Source organism: Chelmon rostratus, chromosome 1 (assembly GCF_017976325.1).
Source record: "Chelmon rostratus isolate fCheRos1 chromosome 1, fCheRos1.pri, whole genome shotgun sequence".
Classification (NCBI taxonomy): Eukaryota; Metazoa; Chordata; class Actinopteri; order Chaetodontiformes; family Chaetodontidae; genus Chelmon; species Chelmon rostratus.
In genome coordinates, this window is record NC_055658.1 from 17171483 (window position 1) to 17198396 (window position 26914).

A 26914-nucleotide genomic window follows, 5' to 3' on the forward strand; every position below is an offset into this window, starting at 1 on the left:
TAGTCTAACTTTGTATTATTGTAAATTAAATATCTTTGGGTTGGTCGTTAAAAACAAGCAAATTGAAGATGACACCATAAAGTTTGGGAATTTATGGACATATTTTTTCCATTTTTAGTCAGAATGAAAAGTAAATAAATAAAATAATTGAAAGGAATTAAATTAAATCCATAAGAGAAATGTGTCAGATAAAAATGTGAGGAGATAAAAGAAGATGCCCTGTTTGCTGGGACCCTACAATGACTGATTAATCTTCTGTTTGAGACAACAATCGTCCGATTATTCAATGCTAAAAATAAAAATGTGAGGAGAAAGTAGAGGTGAGAGTACCTGTCTGCTACTCAGAGGTGGCCCATTGGGTTAGATGTGTCAGTCAGGCCTGGATGGACCCCTGTGTGGGCTTGTTGGGCATCACCAGAGCCACCAGACACTTTTTCCTCCTCCCTTCTCTTAAGGCAGGCTGCTTTGGGGTTCAGATTCCGCTCTGCGGGTTCAGAGAGACAGACAGAGATTTAAATGTTATAATACCACATCATAAGCATAACACAAAAAGTGATGTGAAGATCCAGCAGTTCAGTGAGTCAAGGCCGAGAGGCATTATCACTATCTATGTGGCATTGTTAAGGAAAGTGCTATTTAAATTAAGTTATTATTATAATTATTATCATTATTATTATGACAACGATACACTGTTTGGCTTCATCATCTTCACAGACTTAAATATCTGTAATTTTAATCATCAGCTAGCGTTTTACCACAGTAGACTTGAACAGCTTCCCAGCAGTTTCTCTGTTGTGATATTTTGGCTGAGAATCCATATTTGGCAGCTCTGTGAGTGAAACAGCTGCCTATAAATCAGAGTGCAGCTCTGTTTACTGCGGTGCTCCTTTTTATTTACAGTATCCTCTCTGGATGTGACACTTAAATGAAATTATCGCCTACAGGAATGTTATGTGAAAAAACGTTTTAGCATTTTAAAGAATCACTCCTGATCTGATAAAGCACTGACATCTGAGTTATTGCTACAATGCAAGAATAAAGCTGTCGTTAGCTGGACTCTGACCTCTGACTTGCTGCTCCAAGTTAAGTATGACGGCCACAGCCTGATGGAGGATGAGCAGTTTAGTCTGGGGCTTCTCGCTTTTCAAGTGCAGCTGGCACATGCGCCCCAGCTCCTTGAAGGCCTCGTTGATGTCTCGCACCCTTAAGCGCTCACGGGCGTTGTTAGCCATCCTCCTCTCGCGCTCACGCTCGGCCTTCTGCTCCGGATTCAGGTCCTCATCTTCAGTGATGCTGTGGGAGAAAGAACTGTTTTGTTGTTAATGGCAAACAAAAACAAAAATGCAAAAGATATAAGTCTCACTCTTACTGAAAATAACAACACCCAACCCCTAACCCACAGGCCACTGGGGTCCTCCAGCCTAACAAAACTGAAACTAATCTTCAGTGAAACAGAGTTATAGTTGTATGCAAGCACGGCTGATAATTAGCAACTGATCTATAATGATGTGAACTTATTACGTTGAGGGCCACGTGGCAAGCTACATTATGAAGTACTACAGTAGGACACTTTGAAAAAACAACATTAACAGCATTGAATATGTCAATTTAATTAACCAAAATGAATGACTCGCATTAAGGTTGGTGGCAGTTTATCAATATAACATAACACAGATGTACTTTGTGACCTGGAGCTAAATGTAATTTAGTTTCAGCTGTTTGTTTCCTACTTATTGCTGCCGCTGCTAAAGATTAATAACAAGAGGAGGGCACCTGTCCAGGTGCAACCCCTCAGCGTTACTGTGTTTCCTTCAATATGTTTCTCGTTCTTTGTGTTCCTTCTGAAAACATGACACTGACATCGAAATCAGTCACTGACTGAAATACAGCGCCCCATGTTATGGGATATATTATTTATATTTATATTTTATGCCTGCTCAGGCCTTCTCCTCTCTTTGTGCCAGCTGCAGTGTTATATCTTTAGAAAACAGCGAAGTCAACTGTTAAACCAAAGCCACAGGATCAATACTCAAGATCTGGGCTGGTACAAAACAATTTTCTGTTCAATAATCATTTTTCAATCAATCAATCATTCTTTAGTTAAACCCTAATTTCACTACTAGAAAATATCTTGTTTGTTTGTGTATCGACATGTTTGTTCTTACCTGGTGCGTGTGCCCGCTCTGGGTGTCCTCATATTTTTGTCCGTCTCGTCATCTGACTTGTCATCGGGGGAGAGATTATCGTGCATCTCATCCTTGTCCGGTTTTTCCACCTTCAGCTCCAGGGTGGTGGGCACCTGGCCAGCCAGGGCTGAATTAAGACCTGCTATGGACAATGTCAATGTAAAGGTAAGATATTATGCATAAACTGAGCCATGTCCATTTCATGAGTCGATAAGACTGCATCAGACCTCTGAATGTTTCCACTTGGTGGTTGAGTTCTGTGCTGGATGTGGAGCCGGCGCTGGCCAGGCCTCCGTGGCTGTTGTTCAGGCTGGCAGCATCGTCAGCGTGGGCACCACCCTGCTGCAACACAGAGAGGGAGGACAGTGTCAAGAAAGGAAACAGAGGTTCTCTGGAGACAATACATAAAACAGCACTTTTGAGCAGGAGGAGCCTGATAAGAACCTGAGATGGAGGAATAAGGTTCAGGTGTCATAGCAGGAAGTTTTCAGTGAGATACTGTATTATGGTAGACCCACAGAGGTCAAGGATATTAAATAGCATGTTTTCACACTGTGTAAAATATAAATAAAAACAGAATGCAGTCATACAAACAAACTGTGTTCAAGGATGCTCCTTTCATACCCAATCATGATACTATCACCTGTTACCAATCAACACGTTTACCTGTGGAATGATCCAAACAGGTGTTTTTGGAACATTCCACAACTTTTCCAGTCCTTTGTTGCTCCTGTCCCAACTTGACAAAGTTTTTGACATTTTGATGATGAATTGAAATTGATGAAATGAAATGGGATGCTAATTTCACCGCTTGTGTATATTGAAAGACTTCACTATTCCAATGAAAAGCTATAAAGAGCATGACCCAAATTCAGGGTCTATTAAGTCATTCAAGTCTGGCACAACCACCAGTTGGGGTTGCTTTGGTGATTTGCTTCACAGTAGTATGTTGTAGAATTCATAACCAAGGGTGAAAAACACAAAATAAAAGCCACCTGTGTGACAATTATTCCAAAAAAAGAGACCCATTTATGATACATTATGAAAACCTCTTTATTTACGTTACATTATGCTGTTCACTGCTCTGACATTCCCAGGCTTAGCTCTCTGTAACCACAACTAAGACCATGTCTGTTTCTCATATCTAAAATGAGACAAATCCTTCTGTTTCAAGAGATGTCAAGCTGAAGCCGCACAACAGTCTGACCATTTCCTTGTTATTCAGTCCACATTCATAACATAAAAACTCCCACCGTGTTGTACCACAAAGTCCCTCCTTCCTGAGGTTTACCACATGTTCTTGAGCTATTTGATTTCCCCTCTGAGAAACAGGGAAAGGCGGGGAAATCTTCAATGAGGGTGGATGGTATTCCCCCCTTTTCTTATGGAATGTGATCCCCAGTCACTGTTGGCCTCTGTTAACCCCACCACCCTGAGACCCTCCTCTTCCTCAGCACTACGCTAATCTTTGCTGTGCTCTCAACAGGTGTCCAAACAACTCTTTGTCTGGAGGAGGAGGAGGGAAGCCGGGGCCCTGGCAAGAAAAGAACGCTGCCATTTTCATGGCTGGGCCTGATTACCATACAGCTGAGGACTTCTATTTGGGTGGAGGCCGCGGGTTCAGACACACATTTCCAACGATTCAGATTTCCTGGGTTGTTAAAAAGAAGTGATGAAAAAGGGTGGAAGGGGGTAGAGGGCGGAGTGTCAGCCGGAGTAAATAGCCTGCGGCTGTGCCGTGCCGAGGCCAGAGAGCTCTGTCTGAGGGGACCTCTTCCCACACAGGAAGTGCTGTGTTAGCGCAGACACAGTATGTTATATCTCACAGTCGCAGTCGGTCAACAACGCAGCCACAACCCAGCTCTCTGTAACAAATACATCAAACTGAGCTCTTCTGACAACCACAGAAAAACTCTTGTTAGGGTACGAAATGAGATCCAACAACTTGAGCATCAGAGTGAAAACAGCCAGTGACAGAAAGCACAGAGCCTAACATCAAACAAGGACCTTGAATTGAAGATAAAATAATGTGGGAACAGAGATCTGAGACCACAGAACAGAAAGAGACATAAAAAGTCCAGATAAGAAGCTGGACCAAAATACAGTGCAGCTTTGAAGATTATGCCAACAAAACACAAGTGTAATCTTTTTGGTGAAAAAATGAATGTCGAAATGAAAATGTAACAAATCCTTTCATTCTTCCTTTCCTTTACATTAAATCGTAAGGAGCATCAGGTAAAAATATGTGTTTTGTGTGTGGGGACAAGTTGTATGCAATGTGTGTTTCATGTCAGCTGGATGCCTAACAGGAAAAATATATCACATAATATAATCGATTAGTCGATTGACAGAAAAATAATCCGCAGCTGATTTGCTGCGTTTCTTTGTCTAATGTGATAATGAACTGAATATTTTGGGCTGTTGGACTGAAACAAGCAACATGAAGACATTATCTTAGTCATTAGGAAATTGTAAGAGGCCTTTTTCACTCATTTCTGACATTTTACACACTAAGTGATTGGGTAATAATGAAAATAATCATTAGTTGCAGCCCAAGACAGTACAAATACACTTCTGGAAAACCAGATAGATGTCTGGTCTTGACCTGAAGGTAATGTCTACTTTAATGGTAATGGTTGGAGGATTTTCATCAACAGCCAGGACTTTAAATGAGTAGAATAAAAATATTAATTACAAAAAATGTGGTTGAATGCCTTGTCACTGACTTTTTCTTCCATTATTTGCATCCAGTATCTTTCCATATAAGTAATCTGAACTTCTTGCAACTAATTCAGCATTTTTTTTTTTCTGTGTGTGACCCAAATTATTTCCAAACACCTCCGGATTACAGTTGGACGAGTCGCCTCAGTTTAATTTCCAGCGCAGATGTGTTCAAATCTCTTGGCTCTTTAAAATGAAATACCTCAGATGGAGGATGGGCGAACACATCGTGATTTATACTGAGACCTGCATTTTCAAAAGGTTTACACTCTAAAAGGAGAGCAACACACAAACACTCCTACAGCAACTTCACTCCATCGCGCCTGCTTTTCTCATTTCTCTTTCACCCTTGTGTATACAGCCGCTCTCAAGAGGAGGGTGAGCCTTAGGCCAGCCATTACACTTATGGAAAATATGTCAGGATAAATTCAACCGTTCATGTGTGGAGAACGTCTAGTTTTTACACATGGCGGCGGACCTGTTTTGAACAGGTGGCTTCTTAAGTTGCAAAGTTTGACAAATAACATATAGGAATGCACCAAAGAAATATGCTTTCTCCCTCACTTTCAGCAATATCCTCAGTACATATAAATCTAAATACTTGAAGTTCTCATACCATCGCTGCTGTCCGACTTGGAACCAATGCAGAGGCGGGGAAGTTTGCTCCAATGGCTGCTATTGGCCCATTTTGTGCCTGTCCCAGCAGACTGTGTATGTCGCTGGGCAGACTGGCGGTGGAGCCCACTGCATGGTTCCTCAGAACAAGGATTGCATCATCCAGTCTGTCCAGACGATCCTCCATTCGAGACTGGGAGGACCAGAGGGATTGAAGAGTGAAGGGTTAGGGAGAGGGAGAAGAGAGGGAAAAGAGGGACAGAGCAGCTTAGTATAAGCACATTAGAACAAAAATTGAAAACACTGATTGTATGGTGTGGACTTGAAATGACACAAAAAAAAAATAAAACATCTGAAACACAAGATAAAGAAAGCAATTCAAATGCAAGATCAATTGAGCCATTTCAGCTTGAGTTGTAAAGTCAACAAATGCCTTCATTTGTGGTTAAACTGAAAAACTGACAGATGCACAACAGCCACTTGACGTGCTTCAACAATTAATTCAGAATTTAACATCTGCACCTAAGCTGAGTACTGCATGCTGAAAAGGCTGAAACAGAAAACGCAACATGACAATATGGCAACACAGGCAATAAAAATGAAACTGCATTTCACTGTGAAGAATGTGGGCTGCAGGTCGAACTTGTGAGAGAAAACAAAATGAGGAAAGACGTATGGAACACGTAATGTTCTATCGGAAGAGTACCTCGCAGACATCCTTTAAGAAAGACATGGCATCCTGGAGATGCTCATGTAACTGCTGATGAACTCTGTTTTTCTGGCAAAGTCAAATAAGAATAAGACAGGATTATGAAAAAAGATCAGTATCTATAAATACCAGCAACACACTGTGAATAGAGATTGTTTCTGTAAAGACACACAGGCAAGAAGTGAAGGATTTGGAAGGAAGCGCACAGCTGCTGACCATTCACTTTGTAAGTATGAAAATGTTCATTGTTTGCACATTTAATAACTCCTACAGCATTGGTCTTGTCTCCTCTTCTTTGGGTTTGTAGGAGGTGTTACACAAAGTTCACTTCCTCCACATTATATTTAATACAATGCACAAAAAGTTTCTTTGTACCGTTGGCTCCCAAATTGTGTGTTTTGTTATTTCTCTATTGGAAGAAATCTCACCGTTGGTAAAAGCTGTCTCCATTATCTAATATCACCCTTGAATGACACAATTATAAAGCCTAATATTAGTTTGTGTTGTTATATTCATTATAACCAGCTGTGCCTTTTGCCATTGCCAAGCGATCTGAACGGGCCACTTTATAGGAATGTTTTGTGAATAAGTCCTACTCACATGGGACTAGTGCTACCCCGGGGACCTGGTAATTTGTAATAATTGTGAAAGTTGTCTGTGATCTTAATCCCACACAAATCTGCCATGTCTGTAATTTGTATGGCAAAATTCACTCTGCAAATTACCTACCATAATTCGCCAAGCATAAAGGTCATGTGATAATATTCGTCCCGGGCAAATTGTCATCTTGGCGATTTGAGGTCGTTTGATTTTTGGTTTCTCTGCGTCTTTTTTCGGCCTCTTTCTCGGTCCAGAAACATGGAGGCCGCATCGGCCTCGTGAATTCGGGAGCTTCATTGCTCTTTTCGTTCAGGAAGCGGATGCTACACAGAGCCTCAACATCATATCCGGGGGATCGTGTCAGTAAATTGGAGCAAAATACAGACTTCGCTTAACCCGTGTGAAAGTGCTGTGCGAAACAAAGACACTGGGGGATAGCCTCCAAATCACATATGGCTTAAGCCAGCTATTTCAGAGAAATAAATACAGATAAGTCTTAGCCTAACATAAACCACTGTCAGTGGCTCACTTACCATATTCACTAACAAGATTAGTCATTTTGACTTGAATATAATCCTCAGATTGCGTGTTTAGACAGTTTATGAGACATCGCTGTTTTGTAGAGCTAATGGGGCTTTCCAAATTCCAAAGTATTTTTCTGACTCAACTACCAGTGAACTTTGATCCATGCTTTTATTTCAACACACTTCCAAATGAATCAGGATATGTCATCACTTGAATTCTCTGGAATATTTTATTCCTTAAAAAATGTCATAGAACGTTAAAATAAAAGTAATTTGAAGTCCCTGGGTATTAAGTTCAAGCATTCTTTAGCTTTTTTTCCCCCATTTCCATTGTATTCACATTACTTTCATCAGCAGCTGATTTTCATGTTGTCTGATATCCTTCACTTGCATTGCTCGCTTCACTTGTGTACCCTCGCTTATCTTTGGTGGCCATGAAGAGACAAAACAATGCTGGAGACAGAGTGGGAGGAAACATCTACGTGGTGATGTTCAATATCGTCCTCACATGCAGCTGGCTGGCTGAATGGAACTACGTGATAAGATTGCAAGTGGAACGATTGTGCTCCACGTTTTGAGCAATGGTAAACAATAAATGTGGTAAATCTATTTATTTTATTTATTTATAAAGCCTACGTGGGTTTCAAGACGTTTGACAAACCAGCAGCAAGCCACAGAGTAAGTAGCTTTTTACTGTGGCAAAGACATCTGTGGGTTAATAACTTGTAAAGAAAATGTAGAATATCACTGATAAAATACTTTTAAACCACACATTTCAAATACACACTTTTTGAGCCTTGCTTTAGCCGTACGTTTGTTTATTTTTTTGATGATTTTGAACAAACACTGTTTTGTATTATTTGTCTTTATGGCTACATCGCTATTTATCATGAAAAGCTGTTTGTACTGTTAGAATAAGTTGTCTATAATTCAACATTTTGACCAGTATGACACCTACATGATTGAGAAGCATGACATGTGCATCAGGTAGTAGGCTGGATGAAAGCTGATCTGTAGCTCTGGCCAAATGGTAGCGAAGGAATCCTGGAGATGTGGTTCAGCAAACAGCTGCCATCCCCGCACCAGTCCCCTTTACTAAACCCATCCCCCAACTGTCATCCCTGTCCTGGCCCACGGGGTAGGGGACAGATGGCAAGCCCCAAGGGACAGGTATTGTTCAGTTTGGTTGCCCCTCTGCCCCCACCTTCCTCAGCAAAACATTTGTCAGACAAGAATCTCACTGTAATGCTCGCTCCGTCCTTCATGGGTTACGGACTGTATCTAAAGTGACGGGACAGGAACTTACCAGCGAGTGAAGGGAGTTCTCATAATTTGGAGAGGAGGGGGTCTGTCCACCAGCACGAGGCCACTGGTTGGTACCTGATGAGACAGAATGGGATGGAGTGGAGGTCAGTGTTTGCAGTGATTCAGTTTCATGCCAACGTGGCTGATAGCTGCATCCTGCTCCACTGGGCACATCAATGCAAAAGCTAACTGACACACACAAAAACATGCGGTCCTAACACACTGACATCCTGATTTTCTGGTTTCTTGTTGTTCCATATGGGATATTTTTATCTTCATGGGCTCTACTGCATCACTTCCTGATGGCTGGACTGCATCCTGACACACGAGCCAGCGGAGGGTTCGTCTAAAGCCCACTTCCACCCTGTAATGCAGGCTGCATCTGCACATTAATAAGCATAAACATGGGAGGCTGGAGAATAATATGAGCACTGACAAGCCTGATTTTAAACACAAGTTTCCCTTCACACAGTTTTCCTTCAACAACTTTTGAGTCTCTAGAAACACATCAGAGTGATCAAAAATGCAGTGCGGCTGAACAGTGTTTTGGCACAACGCCTTCATCGGGGTTTTTGATGAAGGAAATATGGCGAGCATCTGGGTTCAATCAACTTCATACTCTTCCACTACATTTGCTGGTGTTGCTGAGTTATCTTTCTCCTTAGTTTTTTTGTCAGTCAAACAGCTATTTGACTGGGGAGTACAGTCAGTTTGTCTTCTGTATTTCACAGCATGCACATTCGGAAACATCCATTGTTTAATTTATACCAATATGTCCCATAAAGCAAAATCTACTATGGCACTTTTTCTTTTCCATCAAAAATCATGCATTTTAATAATGTAATCTAAATATGGAGAAATTTAAGATACTTTGCACACAAGATTACAATTTACCTTTGGCTGGAAGAAGTTCACAGTGGATTTTGTACATTTACTTGAGCCAAAATGTTAATCTACAGGCCAGTACAGGAAAACAAATCAAGCTGATTTGATCTGGTGTAAATTAGTGCAAAGGACAAAGGAGTCCACATCTGCTCATCACATTTCCAGTTCCAGCACAACATTTCTTGCTTACTCTTTTTCTGAGGAACAATCATCCAAGTAACCTGCCTACCATGTGCAACAGGAGGTGATGCATTATACAATCAAATAATCTTAACGGACTTTGACAATAATGAACCTTTCCAGGTTATTTACAGGATAGAATGTCTTTCTAGTGCAGGGCTCTCAGCGCTCTTCTGGTGTCTATTATGGTGGAAGCATGCCGAACCCATCCAAGTAAATGGAGTCCACTGTAGCACACTCTACAGATGGAGATTTTGATCTATCATTTAGGGAGTATCGAAAAACTCATTTCAGGTGCTGTTCTCCACTTCTCAACATAGCAAAGTAAAGAAAAAATGCAGACTAAGATGAGGGGCATCATTTATAGCAGTGGGGCCATGGCAGTGCTGACTGGGATCAAATTAAATAAAGCAATAATTCAAAAGCGAGTCTAAAGTGTGAGCAGACTGGCTGATGCAGTATTTTACTCCAAATTATCCAGTGCTTGTTTTTACAAATCAAGGTCTACGTGGTCAAAACAAACACATAATAAACCACTGAAGTTAACAGAATGTTTTTCAAAGGCAGCAAAAACTTACTGACGGAGAAAGAGAGTAAGAGCCTAATGTATATTTTTGACAAGCACAAGAAAAATAACACCTCCCTGAATCTCTCCCTTTCCATTAATTGATTCCAATGAAATGTCTCATTAAACTTCTGTGGTCTGCTATACTCAAGTTTTCATGTGTCTTTACACTCACAGCCTTGGAAAAATCAGACTTTAATTAACAGACTATTAAAAGTGACTTTGGAAAGGAAATGAAAAAGCCTCTGTCGTGCCTCAGCTTTCTCCCAGGTGAATGAGACAGGAACTGCACATGAGCCTCTGCTGGCTGGCAACTATGAAAAATTAGCCTGGGGCTCTGGTCCCCACGTGCACCAGAGAGGGCTAATTGAACAAACCAGTCTTGAGTAATGTTGCTGTGTATTGGTGTAATCGTAATGATGAATGGATTATCAACGGCAAGCCAAATTTTGTGCCAATTTCAAGGTAGCGTTCTTTTTCTCAGCCCAGAAGCGTAATGAGGGTGAATAATTAGCAAAACAATATATATTTCCTACATGTATTCTTTGTACTTTGCATTAACTGTATTGCAGTGCAATACAGTTAATGCAATGTTAATGTATACTTTTATTAAATTGGATTTTTTGTCAATCATCAAGCTTAAAACAATTCAATTTCTAAACATATGATAAACTAGACGGTAAATAACATTGTTTTGCTGCCAGGTGTGACATGCTGTACTGTAAACAGGTCAATGAGGGGATCTCCCTATGTGAGGCTGTCATAGTCCTCATCATCAGCTGAGTCACAGCCACCCTTCTTCGCCCACTGGCACAGGCCTTTTGCAGCCTGGACTGCGTGTGTGTGTGTGTGTGTGTGAGAGAGAGAGAGAGAGAGAGAGAGAGTGTGTGTGTGTTGGGGGGGCAGCTGTCCATGGGGCAGGGCAACAGCTGAGGATGAGGGGGGCATACATAGAGACAGCTGTCCCCACTCCATTACCACACATGACACAACTGCCCGCTAAAACAACACACTGGGCTTTCCCTCTCTGTCCCCCCTTATTCGCTTCCCTTTTCCTCTCTGGCCTCCGTCTGACAATCCATACAAACAGGGACCTCTTTTAGGTGTACAGTTCAGAAGGAGGCCTGTCTGTCCATCTTCAAAAATCAAGCTGACAGGAAAACACAAACTGCCAAGCACTTGTTTGGGGAAAAACCGATTATGTAACAATAAATCTATTCCCTCAAATTGTGACTTATTACAAAGTAGGGCGAGCACTAGGAACCACAACTATAAGCCATTAAAACTTGGATAACAGTTCTACAAAAAACTAAATATGAAAAGCTTTTAAAAAATGCAATTCAAGACCCACTTCAAACATTTTCATTATACGAGTTTCAAATCCTTAAGCACCCAAACAGCCACAGTCCCGTTTCTTTTTCATTTACACTGTCATTTCAGGCCTTGTCATTAAAACTTCAATTCCATCACGTAAAAATAACGTCCGGGCTCCGTCAAAACTTATTCTGAAAGTGCTCGACAGCTGGATCTCAATTTACAAACATGAACAAAGTAGGAGTCTTTGTTGATGTTGTTCATGTTCATGTTCAAACTGAGAGCCGAAGCAGAATGACCAACCGTCTATGTGGAGCTGCTCTCTCAGCTACAAAATAAAGACCACGTTGTGAGACTGGAACAGCGAGTCAGGTACTGTTTTAAGGTGCAGGTGTGTTGTCAGGTCAGAATAAACTTGATTTCATTTTTTAGGACAACTCACAGGACAACTGCTGTCACAGCAGATAAAAAGCAGCTAGTGGCTAAATCTGGTACAAAGCGTCTCTTCCATTTGTTGAGATTAATGTTAGTCGTACACGGTCCAAGAATTATTTTACCATGCAGCCATGAGGAAAGTGTACCATTTCAATACTTGTTGTTTCCATGGCTGCACAGCCTGATCCCAGACTAAACTAAGCTTTCTTTCAGAATAGATTCGTGTAAAAATGGCATTAACTGCCCTGGCATAGATAAAGCATGGAGAATGAGTTGAGAATGATTAGGGCTTCTTTACGACTAAAAGCGGTATTAAATTAAGTTTTAGGGAAACTCCACACTTCACTCTGCTTAGGCTTTAATTAATCCAACAATTGCACTACATAGCAAAAGTAATTGAATTAATTAAAGTCATATTCATGAAAGCCTCTTAATTAGCTTGGCTATTCCAGGTCAAGGCCTAATTCTAACACATTCTGACATGTGTCTGTCACAGGCTTTTAAAGTCTTTACAAAGTAGTTTCAGTGAGTGCATGTTCTATTCTACAGTTAATGTCTGGTGTGGGTGTATCAGCGGTGCTTACCGGGCCTTCCAGACGGGGTGCCGGCAGCAGTCACCACAGTACCTGCTGAGGCAGCACCTGCTGTGGCTGTTAGAGGTGAAGGAGAACCCACAGGTGTCGACGGGTTGGATGGAAAACTACTGCTAGTGTGGTCAGGTGAGTAAATCTGCGTAAAAGAAGAAGAAAAGTAAGATTTGTCATTACTGCACCAACTTTAGCACTAAATAAAAATAAAATAGACATCCAAAGTTGCTGTTTCTTCATATTCCTTACAGCTCTCTCCAAGCCAAACATGTATCATTAATTATGGGGGTTTTGCTGCCAGGAGTGTCATAAAACTGCTCAGTGGATACATGTGAGCTGTTAGTCATCTGTGCTCAGAGCAGGGCCTTAACAAAATGAACAATAAATAATCTAAACTTTGATGTCTTGCTCTGTATCCTCTTCTGTACATCAACTGTGTGTCTGAAGACACACCAAGAGACAAATACTATTTCTCTGAATAGCACCTTTAATTATTTTCATTAATGTGGCCGAATTATGTCACGTGAATCTTTTAAACATTAACCCTCAGTATTGTTGTACATGTAGCACTGTCACTGACACTTCTCTTGGCAAATCAAACAATATCTGTCATCTATGGTTGGCTGTTAATCTCCTGTGTTTCTGTAATTATACTTAGAAAAAGAAAAAAAGGCTGGGTCATTCTGTCTAAATTCTACATATTTATTTTCTTACACATTTATGTATGTAAATTACTGTGACAGTGAATAAAGACTGGAATTCAAACAAGTAAAAAGTTCTGTTTTCTAAATTGTAAATTCAGTAATGACACCAATTCATTCAAATCTCACCTCACACAAACTGCACAGACTCATTCATGTGTTGTGTACGGTTACGTAGCAAAATGATCACAGTCATCACAACAAGGAAAAGAGAAATATACCTAAAAATTGACATATCTAAATGACTACACAAGCGGGCGTAAGTGTAACGGGTTGAATTAAGGTCACACTCTGACGATGACCTGTAGTTAAGGAGTCCGTGTTGTACCGACTCCAACTAAAGGCCAAGACTAAAAAGTGAGACTATTCTGTTTTTTAAATAAAATGACTCATATCCTAACAGTTACTTGTAAATCTTTTACGGGGAAAGGTTTGCTTTTCACTTGCATTGAAAGTCGCTACAGTTATTATTCCTCTGTGGCTTCAAAAAGTGCAGACGCCCAACCTGGAAACCCTGTTAAGCCCACTACAGTAAATCTCAGGGGCTGCGTTTCAGCCTGCACCAGATATTGTATTGTGGACCATATATCAAATCTAGTGATTCAACTGCTGTTTATTTTTTTGCTGTTTCTAAGAAGAGGACAAATATTTTCTGCATGATGCCACAAATAAAGTTTGAGTTACAGTTTCTCTAATAAGAAACAATTCACAGTCACTCTATTGTGTCCGTGCATCCTCTGCTAGGTTACACTGAGGTCACTGAGTTTTAGGATGACATGTCTACCATGGGGGAACGAGGAGATTACCTCTTCAGAACTTCCACAGGGATTTCATTTGTTTAAACAAATGCTGGATTAAAGCACAAACACATCCCCCCACCCTGTAATAAGAGGATATTGTGCCATAATGGAACATGTCTGAGAGAACTCAGGGTATTACTGGTGGATCCTGACTAATTAGCAGAGAAAAAAACAGCAGATCCACAGAGATTTCTCCTCCAAGTTGAGATCAAATTGAGCTCACAGGAAACCGTTTGACTTCTGCAGGGATGATAGAATGCACTCATTATTAATAATCTCCTTATTCAATCTTGATCTCTGGGCTTTAGTTTTTCAATCAACTTGGAGTATCAGGATAGAGGCTTCGCTGAAGTGTGTCACAGAGTGTTGAGGACGAGGGATTGGCCAGTCTATAAAGGGACGAATGGCTATTTATGCTTTTCTACTCTCTGAGAGCGCAACGTTTCTCTCAGCATTTTCATTCTCAGATGCACAATTCAGTCAAAAACTGAGGAGGATTAATAGTGTGGTTGTCACTGTGTTGGAAACCAACAAGACTCTAAACAAACCTCCAAATATTTCTTGGTTTCTCAAAAGCGAAATGTTTATAACCGTGACTTCTGATCCGACAATATATGACTTTCTATTCTTTTCAGTCACTGGCTACTAACGCTGCTTTCAAAGTGAAACACGGCTCATTTTACTGGAATAAATGAAACTCCGCCTCATCATCAGTTACGCTCCCGCAGGCGGCGTGGGGCCAATAAGCACGGCCAATTTAAAAGGGCGGAGAACAAAAGCTCTACAAAGGGCGGCCCGTGGAGTTGAGCCACAGCAGTTATAAACTCCCCTGTGCCCCCCGCTCCAGCCACCCACCCCCACCCCAGCCCAACCGTGTCCATTTCACTCCAGCTTTGTCATGCTAATAGAATTGAGTCTGCAAATATAAAGGACTTAATTTGTTATTACCATCCCTAAACTCTCATATTTTGCTTTTCCACTGGTAAGAAATACTCCTCCTGAGCGCACAGCTTGTGCTGTAGCATGTGAACTCAAAACTGGACAAAATTGAAACACCACTATGTCAAAGCACATGTCGATCATGTCGAAGCAAAATGTTTAGCGGTATTTAGGGAGATTTAGTTGAACAATTTTCGACCTTAAAAATGTAAAAGCAGCTTGTAAAGGAGAATTTAAAAGAAAAAAACTTGGTATATGGAAAGAGAGAAATACACTCCCAAAGAAATAATTATTATTCCAACTGGACAGTGTGAGGACCTGTGAAGGACACTACTGGGGCATGTAATGCTCATTATACATAAGATTAAAAACAGTTCAAGTCATTGCCACTAACGCACGGGTTACTTTCTGTGCTTCAGCTCTCCATACTCTATGTCTGCCAATTCACTAAATGTTTAGGTTCAAGGTTAAATGTTAAACCAGTGGATGGTTTCCCATAAATTTCCATTTTCATTTAATGGGCAAATTCCTCTTTTAGGTGAAAATCAAAGACTGATTAAAACTGTCTTTTCAATCACATAGAAAGGAGTTTTGTGCCCAGGTTAGGCAATGTGATCCTTCTGGCCATCTTACAACATATGCTATAAATACAGTTTCTCTTATACTGTAACTATGTATGACGGAGACTGATTCTACCTGAAACCAACAGTCTACCCATCAGCTGATGTGTGCACAGCTGTAAGACACATTTCTTTCCATTGTGAACATCTATGAGCTACAGCAAATTAAACACTTACCACAATACATTACAGGATGTCACAGATATCCAGGGCTGGTTTTCCAAAGTGAAGTGTAATCCACTGGCCTTAGGAGTATTTTCACTATACAATGTCCTTTCTTGAATACTCTTAGTTTAAGCCCACAATTATCCAGGCTTAGGCCAAAAAACAACTACAAACATGTCCTCTGGGCTTTTTTAATCAGCAGTCAGTATAGCACTTAATTCTCTGCATGATTACTGAGGTCACCATCTTTAGAGACAGAAATGGGTCATTATTCTATTTTGCAGCGAAATGATTTTAAGAGTGTAGGAGCACAGAAGTTAGAGAGAGGTTTCACACCTTGAGAGGAGGTCAGACTTTTGGGCAAACACAGAGACTTCTGTGTGCATTGAGTGTGTTTACATGGGTATCCTGGCTATGATCGGGTTTCAGAAAGAAGAGCAGCAGAAAACAGGATACTGTGGCTTTTAAACAACTCATGCAGGTTTCAACATGGTGAGAAATCAAGGCACAGTTGCAGACAGGTCATCAGAAACTTGGATAGTGTTAGAATCATGTATACAGGGATATGAATAACCATGTTTGTCATTGTTCCATTTGAACATCATAACATCAAAACCAGGATAACTGCACATGGAAACGCACTCTTTGACATCGTGTATATACTGGATGGCAACTCTCAAATCGAAATCCTTAATTCACTTTCCTCAGGGCTGCTGGTAAAATTAATACAAGTCCAAGTTAGATGTGGGGCTGTAACTCACCGAGGCTAAAGCCTTGCCCAGTGCATCTCCAGTCTGTGAGCTTCCAGTGGCGTTCCCCCGATTTGCAGCAGCTAAGAAAACACAGAGGGAGGCTTTGCAATAGCAAACTCAGACAAATGAAGAGTGGTCACGGTACACAATGCAGCTGTCCAACTGCCTGACTCACTACTTTTTACAGAATGGATTGTCAGCAATGATTACATCTGGGCGCAATGAATTAGTCATTCTGAGCAGGTATCTGAACTGCTAACACGAGAACGTACCCATGACCCCATCCGCTGCGTTGGCAGACGGGGTGTGCGCTGCGGTGACGAATGGTGAAGTGCTGGTGTTGCTTCGGTGGAAGCTGGACATGGGAGGAAGACTGGCATTGATGTCTGGAGAGACTGAGTGTGCAGGGTAATTCTGGAAGATTAAAAACAGAAACGCTCTATTTTCAGTTTCAGTCCCAAATGTGCGTGCGTATGTGAACGTGCACGCATATATATGTGTGTGTATGTGTGTGTGTGTGCGTGCGTGCGTGTGCGTGCGTGCAAGACAGAGCTGATTTATTCTCTGAACTCTATAGTCTCCTTTGACAGGCTGTGATAAAGCAAAAGTTACTTGGGGGGGGGGGGGGCAGAGATAAAGAGAGGCAGCATCTGCAGGCTCTCTGTGATGCCCAGCCAGCTGAAGGCAGGCAGGCGGACAAGACCAGATCAAACACTGACACAAAGAGGGTCAGCAGTGTCTTCACTGATAATAACCAGACAGCAACTTAAGACACACACACCCACTCCATCTGCGCGGAATATTTACGTGCTGCGTGTGCTTAACAACACACGGTTAGATCTCTTGCATAATTGTGATGCAAAACACAGTGGCTAACAGTCATTTATCACCTGTTTATATACTGAGGTATCACCAGCTGAGAGTACTGCTTACCAAACGGTCGTGTGAGTGCAGGGTGCTGTAGTTTCCTGACTGTGGCATGTGAGATGAAGATCCTGCGAGCATCCCTCCATAGGCGGGCTGACTGATCCCATTGGATGAGTTCCAAGGGTCAGATGAACTGTGGGTACCATCTACAGATAATATAGGAATCATTTCAGCATATTACTGTGTACAACATGTACTTTAGTTTTGACACAGTGCCAGACGGCGGCTAACCTCCAACCCTATTAAAACTTGGGGTCATCCACAGTCAAGAGTGTTTTTTTTTTCCTTTTATTTTCTTGGGACTGAAACATGATCCTTGTCCTGAACACAGCTGAGATAACACAAAGCTAAAACCAACAAAGAAGTCTGTTTTACTGTCTAGATCTGGGAGTCAATCACACAGAAATTAAAACTGAAAAATATTACTAAATACTGTTAAAATAAACACCGAATCTGGCTGGCTGGTACACTATCCTAACCTTTGTATGTATTGTGATAACTACCAAAAATGGCAAAAGGATGATTAATTAACAAATTTAAAAATATCCACAAATCTGAATTTTATATAGTCAATAATACACAAACTATACCAGCACTAGAACAGAAAATAACAGAATATAAGAATATAATGTTGAAAACTGCGGAGTAAGAGGGCATTAAAAAAAAAATATGGTGTTAAACTCTATTCAACTGCAGGACTGGGCGGTTCCCTGCAAAATAAACATGGGATCTTGCTTTTGAACTTACCGAAGAAAGTGCTTGCAAACATACTGCTGGAGGGTTTAGGGGGAGAATAAGACGGTGAATCTCTGTTGAAGTCTTCTGAGTTTGGAGATGGTGCGTACACCTGCCGAGACAACATAAATGTTATTAGCGAGATAGCCTACAGCCTCCCGTGCAGCAAAGCATTATGGGGTCCATCCGTCTGATTATTGTGTATAATACAGAGGAATGGCTGTCACATATAGTACTTCAAGAATGATGAGGCCATACCTATAAGCGCTGTTCATAAGTTAACACTTTCAACAGAAATGCAAAAAACAGTCACCGTACATAAAAATTGTGATCTCACACAAGTAAAAACGCACGTACTGTAGATATTGCCCTAAAACCACAAATGCGCACACACTTTAATGACTGGCAAGCAATCAAGCTCATGAGGGGAGGAGTGGATTATCAGGAGTATTTGCATTTCAGATCAACTCAACCTCTAATGGAAGTATAATGATACCCGCTTACATGCATAGACTAAATGCCTGGCAAATTACAGCATTCCCAGAGAGGCAGAAATCAAATAAGTGGTAGAAAAACAGCTTGCTTTGCTAACTTTATATTTGTACCTGCAAGCTGGTGGTGGTAGTGAAAGGGAAGGCACAATGGGCATGTTGTTGTACAGCTGTGTGTGTGCCAAGCTGAGGCGGGAGGATCAAAGAGACTGGAGGCCAAACACCAGTGATGTGGTCTGTGACTTCATCCACTCCAGATGGAGGGAAAGAGGGTGAGGGAGAAAGACAGGGCGTGAGGGAGGGAAGAAGGGAGGGATGGTTTGGACAAATTCTCCCTCCCACAGGCAGGGCTTGATGACCCCACCATCGTGTAACACTAATCAGAGCCAGACCTGCCAGCTACAGTGGGGCAAAAAAGTATTTAGTCAACCACCAATTGTGCAAGTTCTCCCACTTAAAAAGATGAGAGGCCTGTAATGTTCATCATAGGTATACCTCAACTATGAGAGACAAAATGAGAAAAAAAAATCCAGAAAATCACATTGATTTTTAAAGAATTTATGTGCAAATTATGGTGGAAAAATAAGTATTTGGTCAATAACAAAAGTTCATCTCAATACTTAGTTTTTATACCCTTTGTAAGTCTTCACAAGGTTTTCACACACTGTTGCTGGTATTTTGGCCCATTCCTCCATGCAGATCTCCTCTAGAGCAGTGATGTTTTGGGGCTGTCGCTGGGCAGCACAGACTTTCAACTCCCTCCAAAGATTTTCTCTGGAGTTGAGATCTGGAGACTGGCCTGGCCACCCCAGGACCTTGATATGCTTCTTACGAAGCCACTCCTTTGTTGCCTGGGCGGTGTGTTTGGGATCATTGCCATGCTGAAAGACCCAGCCACATTTCATCTTCAATGCCCTTGCTAATGGAAGGAGGTTTTCACTCAAAATCTCACGATACATGGTCCCATTCATTCTTTCCTTTACACGGATCAGTCGTCCTGGTCCCTTTGCAGAAAAACAGCCCCAAAGCATGAAGTTTCCACCCCCAATGCTACAGTAGGTATGGTTTTCTTTGGATGCAACTCAGCATTCTTTCTCCTCCAAACACGACGAGCTGAGTTTTTACCTAAAAGTTCTATTTTGGTTTCATCTGACCACATGACATTCTCCCAGTCCTCTTCTGGATCATCCAAATGCTCTCTAGCAAACTCCAGACGGGCCTGGACATGTACTGGCTAAAGCAGGGGGGCACGTCTGGCACTGCAGGGTCCCTGGTAGCTAAGTGTGTTACTGATGTTTCTTTGGTCCCAGCTCTCTGCAGGTCATTCACTCTTGTGATCATTTTGACCCCACGGTGTGAGATCTTGCATAAGATCGAGGGAGATTATCAGTGGTCTTGTCTGTCTTCCATTTTCTAATAATTGCTCCCACAGTTGATTTCTTCAAACCAAGCTGCATACCTATTGCAGATTCAGTCTTCCCAGCCTGGTGCAGGTCTACAATTGTGTTTCTTGTGTCAGCTCTTTGGTCTTGGCCATAGTGGATTTTGGAGTGTGACTGTTTGAGGTTGTGGACAGGTGTCTTTTATACTGATAACAAGTTCAAATAGGTGCCATTAATACAGGTTACAGAGTGGAGGACAGAGAAGCCTCTTAAAGAAGAAGTTACAGGTCTGTGAGAGCCAGAAATCTTGCTTGTTTGTAGGTGACCAAATATTCATTTTAACAAAGAATTTACCAATTAATTCATTAAAAATCCTACAATGTGATTTCCTGGATTCCCCCCCCCCATTCTGTCTCTCGTAGTTGAAGTGTACCTATGATGAAAATTACAGGCCTCTCTAATCTTTTTTAAGTGGGAGAACTTGCACAATTGGTGGCTGACTAAATACTTTCTTGCCCCACTGTAGATTTCACCTGCACATTTCCAGCCCGTGTACCATACTCTGCAAGATAAATCCCTCTTTAAATGGCCACACATCGCACTCAGATGTTGGCAGCGAGACAGCTCAAAGATTGGTTTCCACGTCTGTGGATGTGATGACGGCCGCAATGGTTGTTTACTTGCTTAAGTTGTTTTATGACACAGCGCTGATGGGAAACATGCCACACGACCAAAGTATGCAAATTCAATCATCCCCGCACACAACGCACACACATGAACATAATATCAATACAGTGAGACTCAGAGCTGATGGGCTTTGCTGAGTGAGCTGGACTCTGGCAGGGTTGTTGTCTGGGTGTGTAATTAAAGTGCTCTGGGAGGGGTGGGGCTCTCATGGGTCTTCTGGCTTACACATGTGACCAGGCTTGATAGTCGTTCCATGGAGATCTCAGGTTAGCCTCACACAGGAGCCTGGGCTTTTGTCTTTTGCCTCTGTCAGACACTCAATGGGCAGCATATGGCAGAGGATAATGCTAATTGTCCTTTTTACCCTGGGCTAACCAGTCAAAGCATTAATAAACCATCCCAAACACTGGGTGCCTCATTCCGCCAGCCTATGGAAGAGAGGGCCCGCCTGGGTTTCCTTTTACAAGGCCATTAATTAAAAGCCGTCACTCACACGGATCAGCACACCAACACAGACCTACACCAGTCGATTGAGCATCAGCGGGAATCTTTTATTAAAAAAATAAATTCCCATCTGTACCTGTCTTTCACCAGTGTTCACAAATCCTAAAACTGAGGCCCACTAGCATAAAAACTCAATAAAATTAACTCTCAGTCAACATAAAAGTTACGTTTGATTTACTTTTATTTAGTGCTTAGACTGCTGCCCCCGCGACCCGGCCCCGGATAAGCGGAAGACAATGGATGGATGGATGGATAGTGCTTTTGATGCATAAACGCTTCATCGAAGGAAAAAAAAATCAGTTGGGACAAACTTTAAATGTTCACTATGTAATTTCTGCTGCAAGAAGTCTCTCAATGAAAATAACAAAAGAGTTTAGTGACATCGTGAAGTAGCGTGGGATCATGGGAGTCTTCATTGTTAACCACCATTCCCGTTGAAAATGAATAAGTGTGCTTTGTAAGCAATACAAACAATAGTAAACAAAAGAGTGGCGAGCTAGTTTGCTGACTTCCTTCCTCACTCTCTGATGTGTCACCCGCGGTTTCCCATGTTTTCCCGGAAGTTATTGCAACTAGAGGGGTTAAAGGGGATATGACATCATTGACAGGCAACCAAATGAAACACGCCATTACCTGTTAAATATTATGGCTTTAAGAATAATAATTTATTTCCCTTCCGCTAAGCAATGACCTGACAGCTAATTATGACTATGAAAAACAGTAAGGCAAACAATGAGGTAATAACTTTACCTCCTGACAAGTGAAGGACTTACAATTTAAGGTAGTGATGGTAGAAACAATTTAAGCTGTTGGTGAATAAAACCTTGCTTCAGATAAATGATGCCCTATTTGAGTTGAATTGGCTCAGTTCTGTAACTTGGCTGTGCCTTTCAACAGCCCTCAAGTGAGAAGTGAATACATCCTGCACACCTTGTCTCCAAGCTTGTGGTACCTGCCTTTGAACTTCATGCCACACCGATCAAAATATCAAACGCTAAAGCACAAGCTGTCAATTTACACAATGGTCTAACGTGATAACAGGGAAGGAAGGGGAAGCAGCAGAAAAAAATAAAACTGAGGAAAAACCAGGCTAATGGCCACGAAGCTAAAAAACAAAAAGCATTCAACCGCACTGTTCACAGCATTTCCTGATTTTATGCTGTATGTCATTACTTGGAATCAAACCATATCTCTGGGGCATTTTGTTTCAAATCCAAATCTTACCCACATACAGGGATCCTCAAACTGCTGCTCAGCTCAGCCTGCTTGGAGGGGCATTGTTCAACATTTGTGCGTGATACCTGCCAATGCTTCCTGGAAAATAAGGGGCTCAGTATTTTCATGCCTAAAGCTGTGACACTAGAACTACAGTTTCACTGGCACATGGTTTCGATCGCTGAAGTTAAGTCTGACATCAGGATGTTTTAAGCAAGATGCGGACGTTGCCAGTGCCATGAGCTTAACAGAAACATTTCATACTTATTTGGTTGAGTTTGAAAAAAAATTATCTCATAAAACTCATTGGACTAAAAGTGCCACATAGAAATACTTGGAAATACAATCATCTGAATTTTCAGAAGCCTGTTCAATGCACGAAAATAAATGAATACTAAAGTTATAGATATACGATATAGTTCACAAGCATAGAAAGAACACAATACACCTATTATATCATCTGTAATCTGGCATTCATCCTATAAAACACCCTGTAACATTCATAACTAAATTCAAAGCACATGAACACATGCATTTGAAAACACACCTTTAGTCTGTCTTTTAATAGGAAGATGTAATTAAAAATCCAGCATGTTTGGTTTTCCTCTTCTTTAGCAAAGCAGTAAAATCTTTTATCCAAGTGCACAATCTGACAGCAGAGCAGTCTACTGGGAGTCAGGTCCTCTAAAAATAGAGCAACCACACTGCCGAATAAAACCTTCCAGTCGTTAATACCACAAAAATTTGATTTTGGCATCAATGCGACCTCATTACCTACTCACAACATGTGCAACGTATACATATAGTATATGACAGGTCGACAGACACACACACACATATCACCGTACTACCCCCGCTCTGACTTTGTGCTGCACATGCACTGAAGCATGCATGCTTCGGTGCATGTGTAGCACATGTGTAAGGATTAGCTTCTGGCGATGCGTGCTAGACTCTACAAAGCATGGTGGAACCTGTTGCACTACAAAACAACAACAGGCATGTCCCACCTTAAAGAGCACATGTGGTCTCTTTACATGTTTTTACTATTTTTGGATCTAATTTGATGACACTTGTGGAGCAAAACAAGGAAAAAAAGGTCTAACAATCACTGGAGGGCTTTCACTTCAATTTCTTCCTTTTCACTAATGGGCAACGGAAGAAAGATCAGTGAGTTGCTCCATCTGTAATGGTTCCGTGCCACCAGCTCACAAGCCAATGGCCCACTGTGAATTCTCCCAGTGCTCCAGATGGTGAGGCTGGTATGCAAGTCTGCATTATAACAAATTAATGTGGATCAAGTTGATGCAAAGAATGAGCGCTGTCTTTCTTTTTCCTTGCATAGACATACACCAACATAAAAAAAAGAAGTTAAGTTGGTGCTGGTTACTTAACAAGTGCTTTTGATCATAACGTTTGCTCAGTTCGGCCCACATGCTATCAATTTTCTCCCCATCACCAACTGTAACACAAGGCTGTTAATACTTAATATGAAAAAGATCAAAGTCATCTTTTGTGCAGCGGGAACAAAGAGGAAATGCTGTAATGGGTTATAAGGAAAGTTGAAACACAAGCTTGAGTCAAATGACCTTTTCAATACAATATCATAAAAAGGCTAACCTTTTTATTTTTCCTTCATGTGCCCTTCATGTAATAGTAAAAATAGCTCGGGCAATGACAGGTGGAAATCTGCCTGTGTAATTTACTTATGACAGGATCATTACTTAAGGATTACTGCAATGCACTACGGAGCTCTTTCAGCCATTGTCACAACTGTGTCCTTGAGCAGATTCATAAGCCCACTGGATAGATTTTTACTCTAACCTTCACCATAAAAACAGGAGGATTTTCTTTCAAAGAAACATGTTTTAAAAACTTTCAGCAATTTGAGCACAAAACATCTTTTATATCAGCAACAGTAAAAACTCAGTTCCATCAAATCCAAGTGCAACACACACACACACGCAAGCACACACAAACACACAAACACACACACACACACGCAAGCACACACCTACACACCTACACACACACACACACAAAAACCAAAAAAAAAAACAAAAACGTTTTCTGAGTAACAAAAATCAAAGAGGTCATTACAGAGAAGTTCAGAAATCACATTAGGCTCCCTATGGTGTCAAGAATGCCAATGTGATTAAAAACAGATGGAATAACTGCAACACTGGTGCTTGGAGCTCAATCTGCAAACAGGAAAGTCTAACCTCAACAGGCAGCCTCTTTCCCTTAATCATTCCCAGACTCCCACTTGTTATTATTTCAACCCAGTCTCGGAGCTGAAGCAACCAGCCAGTAAAAATAAATTCAAGGCTGCAAAAAACTTTTTTTCTGCCACACAGTTTCATTCTGTGTGTGAGAAAAAATTTTTCAAATGGCACAACTTTTTGCACGGCTAGCCAAGAACATTTACTCGTTTGTACACAGCTGAGGTGCAAAGTAGCACAAAAAGTGTGCAAAAATAAGTTTAAAGACCATTGCATTGCGTTGTTAAAGTGCACTGTCACACAGCTTTAACTGATGTAATGGAAAATCAAGAGAGAGGAGCCTCAGGCACATGCATTCACACAGATGCAGAGACACACACACACACACACACAGGAACAGAGCGCTTTTATCTGAAAATGAATAAAGTACAAAATTTAGAGACACAAGGACAGTCAGCTGGACAAGCAGACTGAGACCGACAGTCAGTGAGACACACTCACACTCACTTCTTCCAGCTCTCCTCTGTTTAATACACACACATTCCCAAAGAGACTACTCACCGATTTCCCGTTGTAGTAATACATTAAAGAGTTACTGCCCATTCCAGGGACAGGGTAGGCGCAATACATTATAGCTTTAACAGTTTAAGTGATAAAGATACACTACAGCAGCAAACTGGCTTTCTCTCTAGACATACATCCAAACCGTTCAAAAGGGACTAATAATTCTTCCAGTACTGGCCTCCACACACGACCCACTCAGAGGAAACTTATGCAAAGCAGGATCGTACCATTCCACACTATGGGAAGGGGTGGCTATCAAAAGGGAGTGGCTCATATGGTACATCCCTCTCTTAAGCCTCTAAGTGCTGAGGCAAAGAGGAAAAGGACGAGGGGGAAGGGAGGCGACGGGGAGGTGGGTATAAAAAAGATAAAGGGAAGTGGGTGGGACAGAAAACAAATGTGTGAGCGGATTTAGAAAGAGAGGGAAAAAAAATTAATTCCAGGCATAAAAAATGCAGATTTTCTGCAGGGGAACCCCAACAAACTGGAACTAAAATAATTTCATTCGAAGCAGGATTTCATTAATATGTGGAATTAAAAGGCGACCAAATGAGTGCATAAATAAGTGAGCCTGTTCTCCTGCACACATTTTAATCCCCAGTGTCTAATCTTTTTGTTTTTTGCGATGATTAAATGAGTCTACAGGCAGTGAGGTAAAATATGGCTTTTGTAAGAACACAGCCATCTGGCAACAAATTTTACCTGTTCCCACACATGGCTCGCACACCAATTAGGAGTCATTAGTGAGAGAAAGTGAAGGCTCATCATGAAAGAAGAAAAAATACATATATACATAACAAACGAAACTGCTCAAATCCATGAATCTAAATCCAGGTAATGAGAGAGAAAAAAAACCATGAAATGTGAAATATGAGAGTTTTGGTGTTAGCACAGCGAGACCTTTAGCTAAGAAGTGGCTGTAAACACAGAGTTGTAAAGCATGCAACAGCTGCAAAGGGGCTGGCTCGTGACGTTGGAACATGAAAATAAAGCTCCATTTCCTAAACCCAGGGGGCCTCAGATGGGGGGGGGGGCAAAACATCGCCAGCCATTTTACCATGGTTTACTGTCACTGCAAAGCCACACAGCTCCCTATTACCTTTATCATGTGGGAGGAGGGGAGAGCAAAGGAGAGGAGAAGAAAGGAGAGGTAGGAGAGGACAGATACCATACTCCAGTGAGAGCCTGGTCTGTGCAGTCTGACTGAAGCCTTTCATGTCTACCACTCGAAGCTTCCTGGACTAAACACAGGCCTGTAGACTCATTGAGAACATTATTGTTATAGAGAGATGAAAGCTTCCACTTCCCTAAGAAAACTAGGCCTTTATTATGCTTTTCCTTTTAGTACTGTTATTATTTATCCCCCTTTCTTCTCTAGGACTCTTTTAAACTCGTCCAAAACACTGGTTCTACATGCGGTTACCGCTTTCTATCTGGCGCTGTTTCAAGTTGATGCTTTAAGGAAAATGGTAATGATAGAAGTGTTTGAAGGGGTCTAAAACAAGTCCAGACACACAGCACGGTGTTGGAAGGAAAACACATGAAAGCAGGGAGAAATGGGCATTAATTTGGGAAATCATGCACACG

The 26914-nt window shown here is 41.4% G+C and overlaps 1 protein-coding gene across 10 annotated transcripts in view; it reads right to left on the reverse strand.

The window, feature by feature from the left end:
* tcf12 (transcription factor 12) overlaps positions 1–26914 on the reverse strand; it is a 79738-nt gene that overhangs the window by 2870 nt on the left and 49954 nt on the right. For 3 of the 10 annotated variants that reach the window (XM_041946123.1, XM_041946205.1, XM_041946683.1), the window contains 11 exons: positions 18278–18377; positions 17537–17676; positions 16876–17017; positions 16613–16683; positions 12624–12768; positions 8662–8735; positions 5524–5715; positions 2414–2528; positions 2166–2328; positions 1064–1308; positions 331–484 (listed from right to left, as the gene is read on the reverse strand). In XM_041946123.1, the coding sequence (XP_041802057.1) occupies positions 342–484; positions 1064–1308; positions 2166–2328; positions 2414–2528; positions 5524–5715; positions 8662–8735; positions 12624–12768; positions 16613–16683; positions 16876–17017; positions 17537–17676; positions 18278–18377 (1530 nt within the window). In that variant the 3' untranslated portion in view covers positions 331–341. Of the gene's footprint in view, positions 1–330; positions 485–1063; positions 1309–2165; positions 2329–2413; positions 2529–5523; positions 5716–6228; positions 6301–8661; positions 8736–12623; positions 12769–16612; positions 16684–16875; positions 17018–17536; positions 17677–18277; positions 18378–25324; positions 25526–26914 lie in introns of those variants that run through there. The other 7 variants (XM_041946753.1, XM_041946811.1, XM_041946448.1 and 4 more) reach the window with 7 other exon arrangements.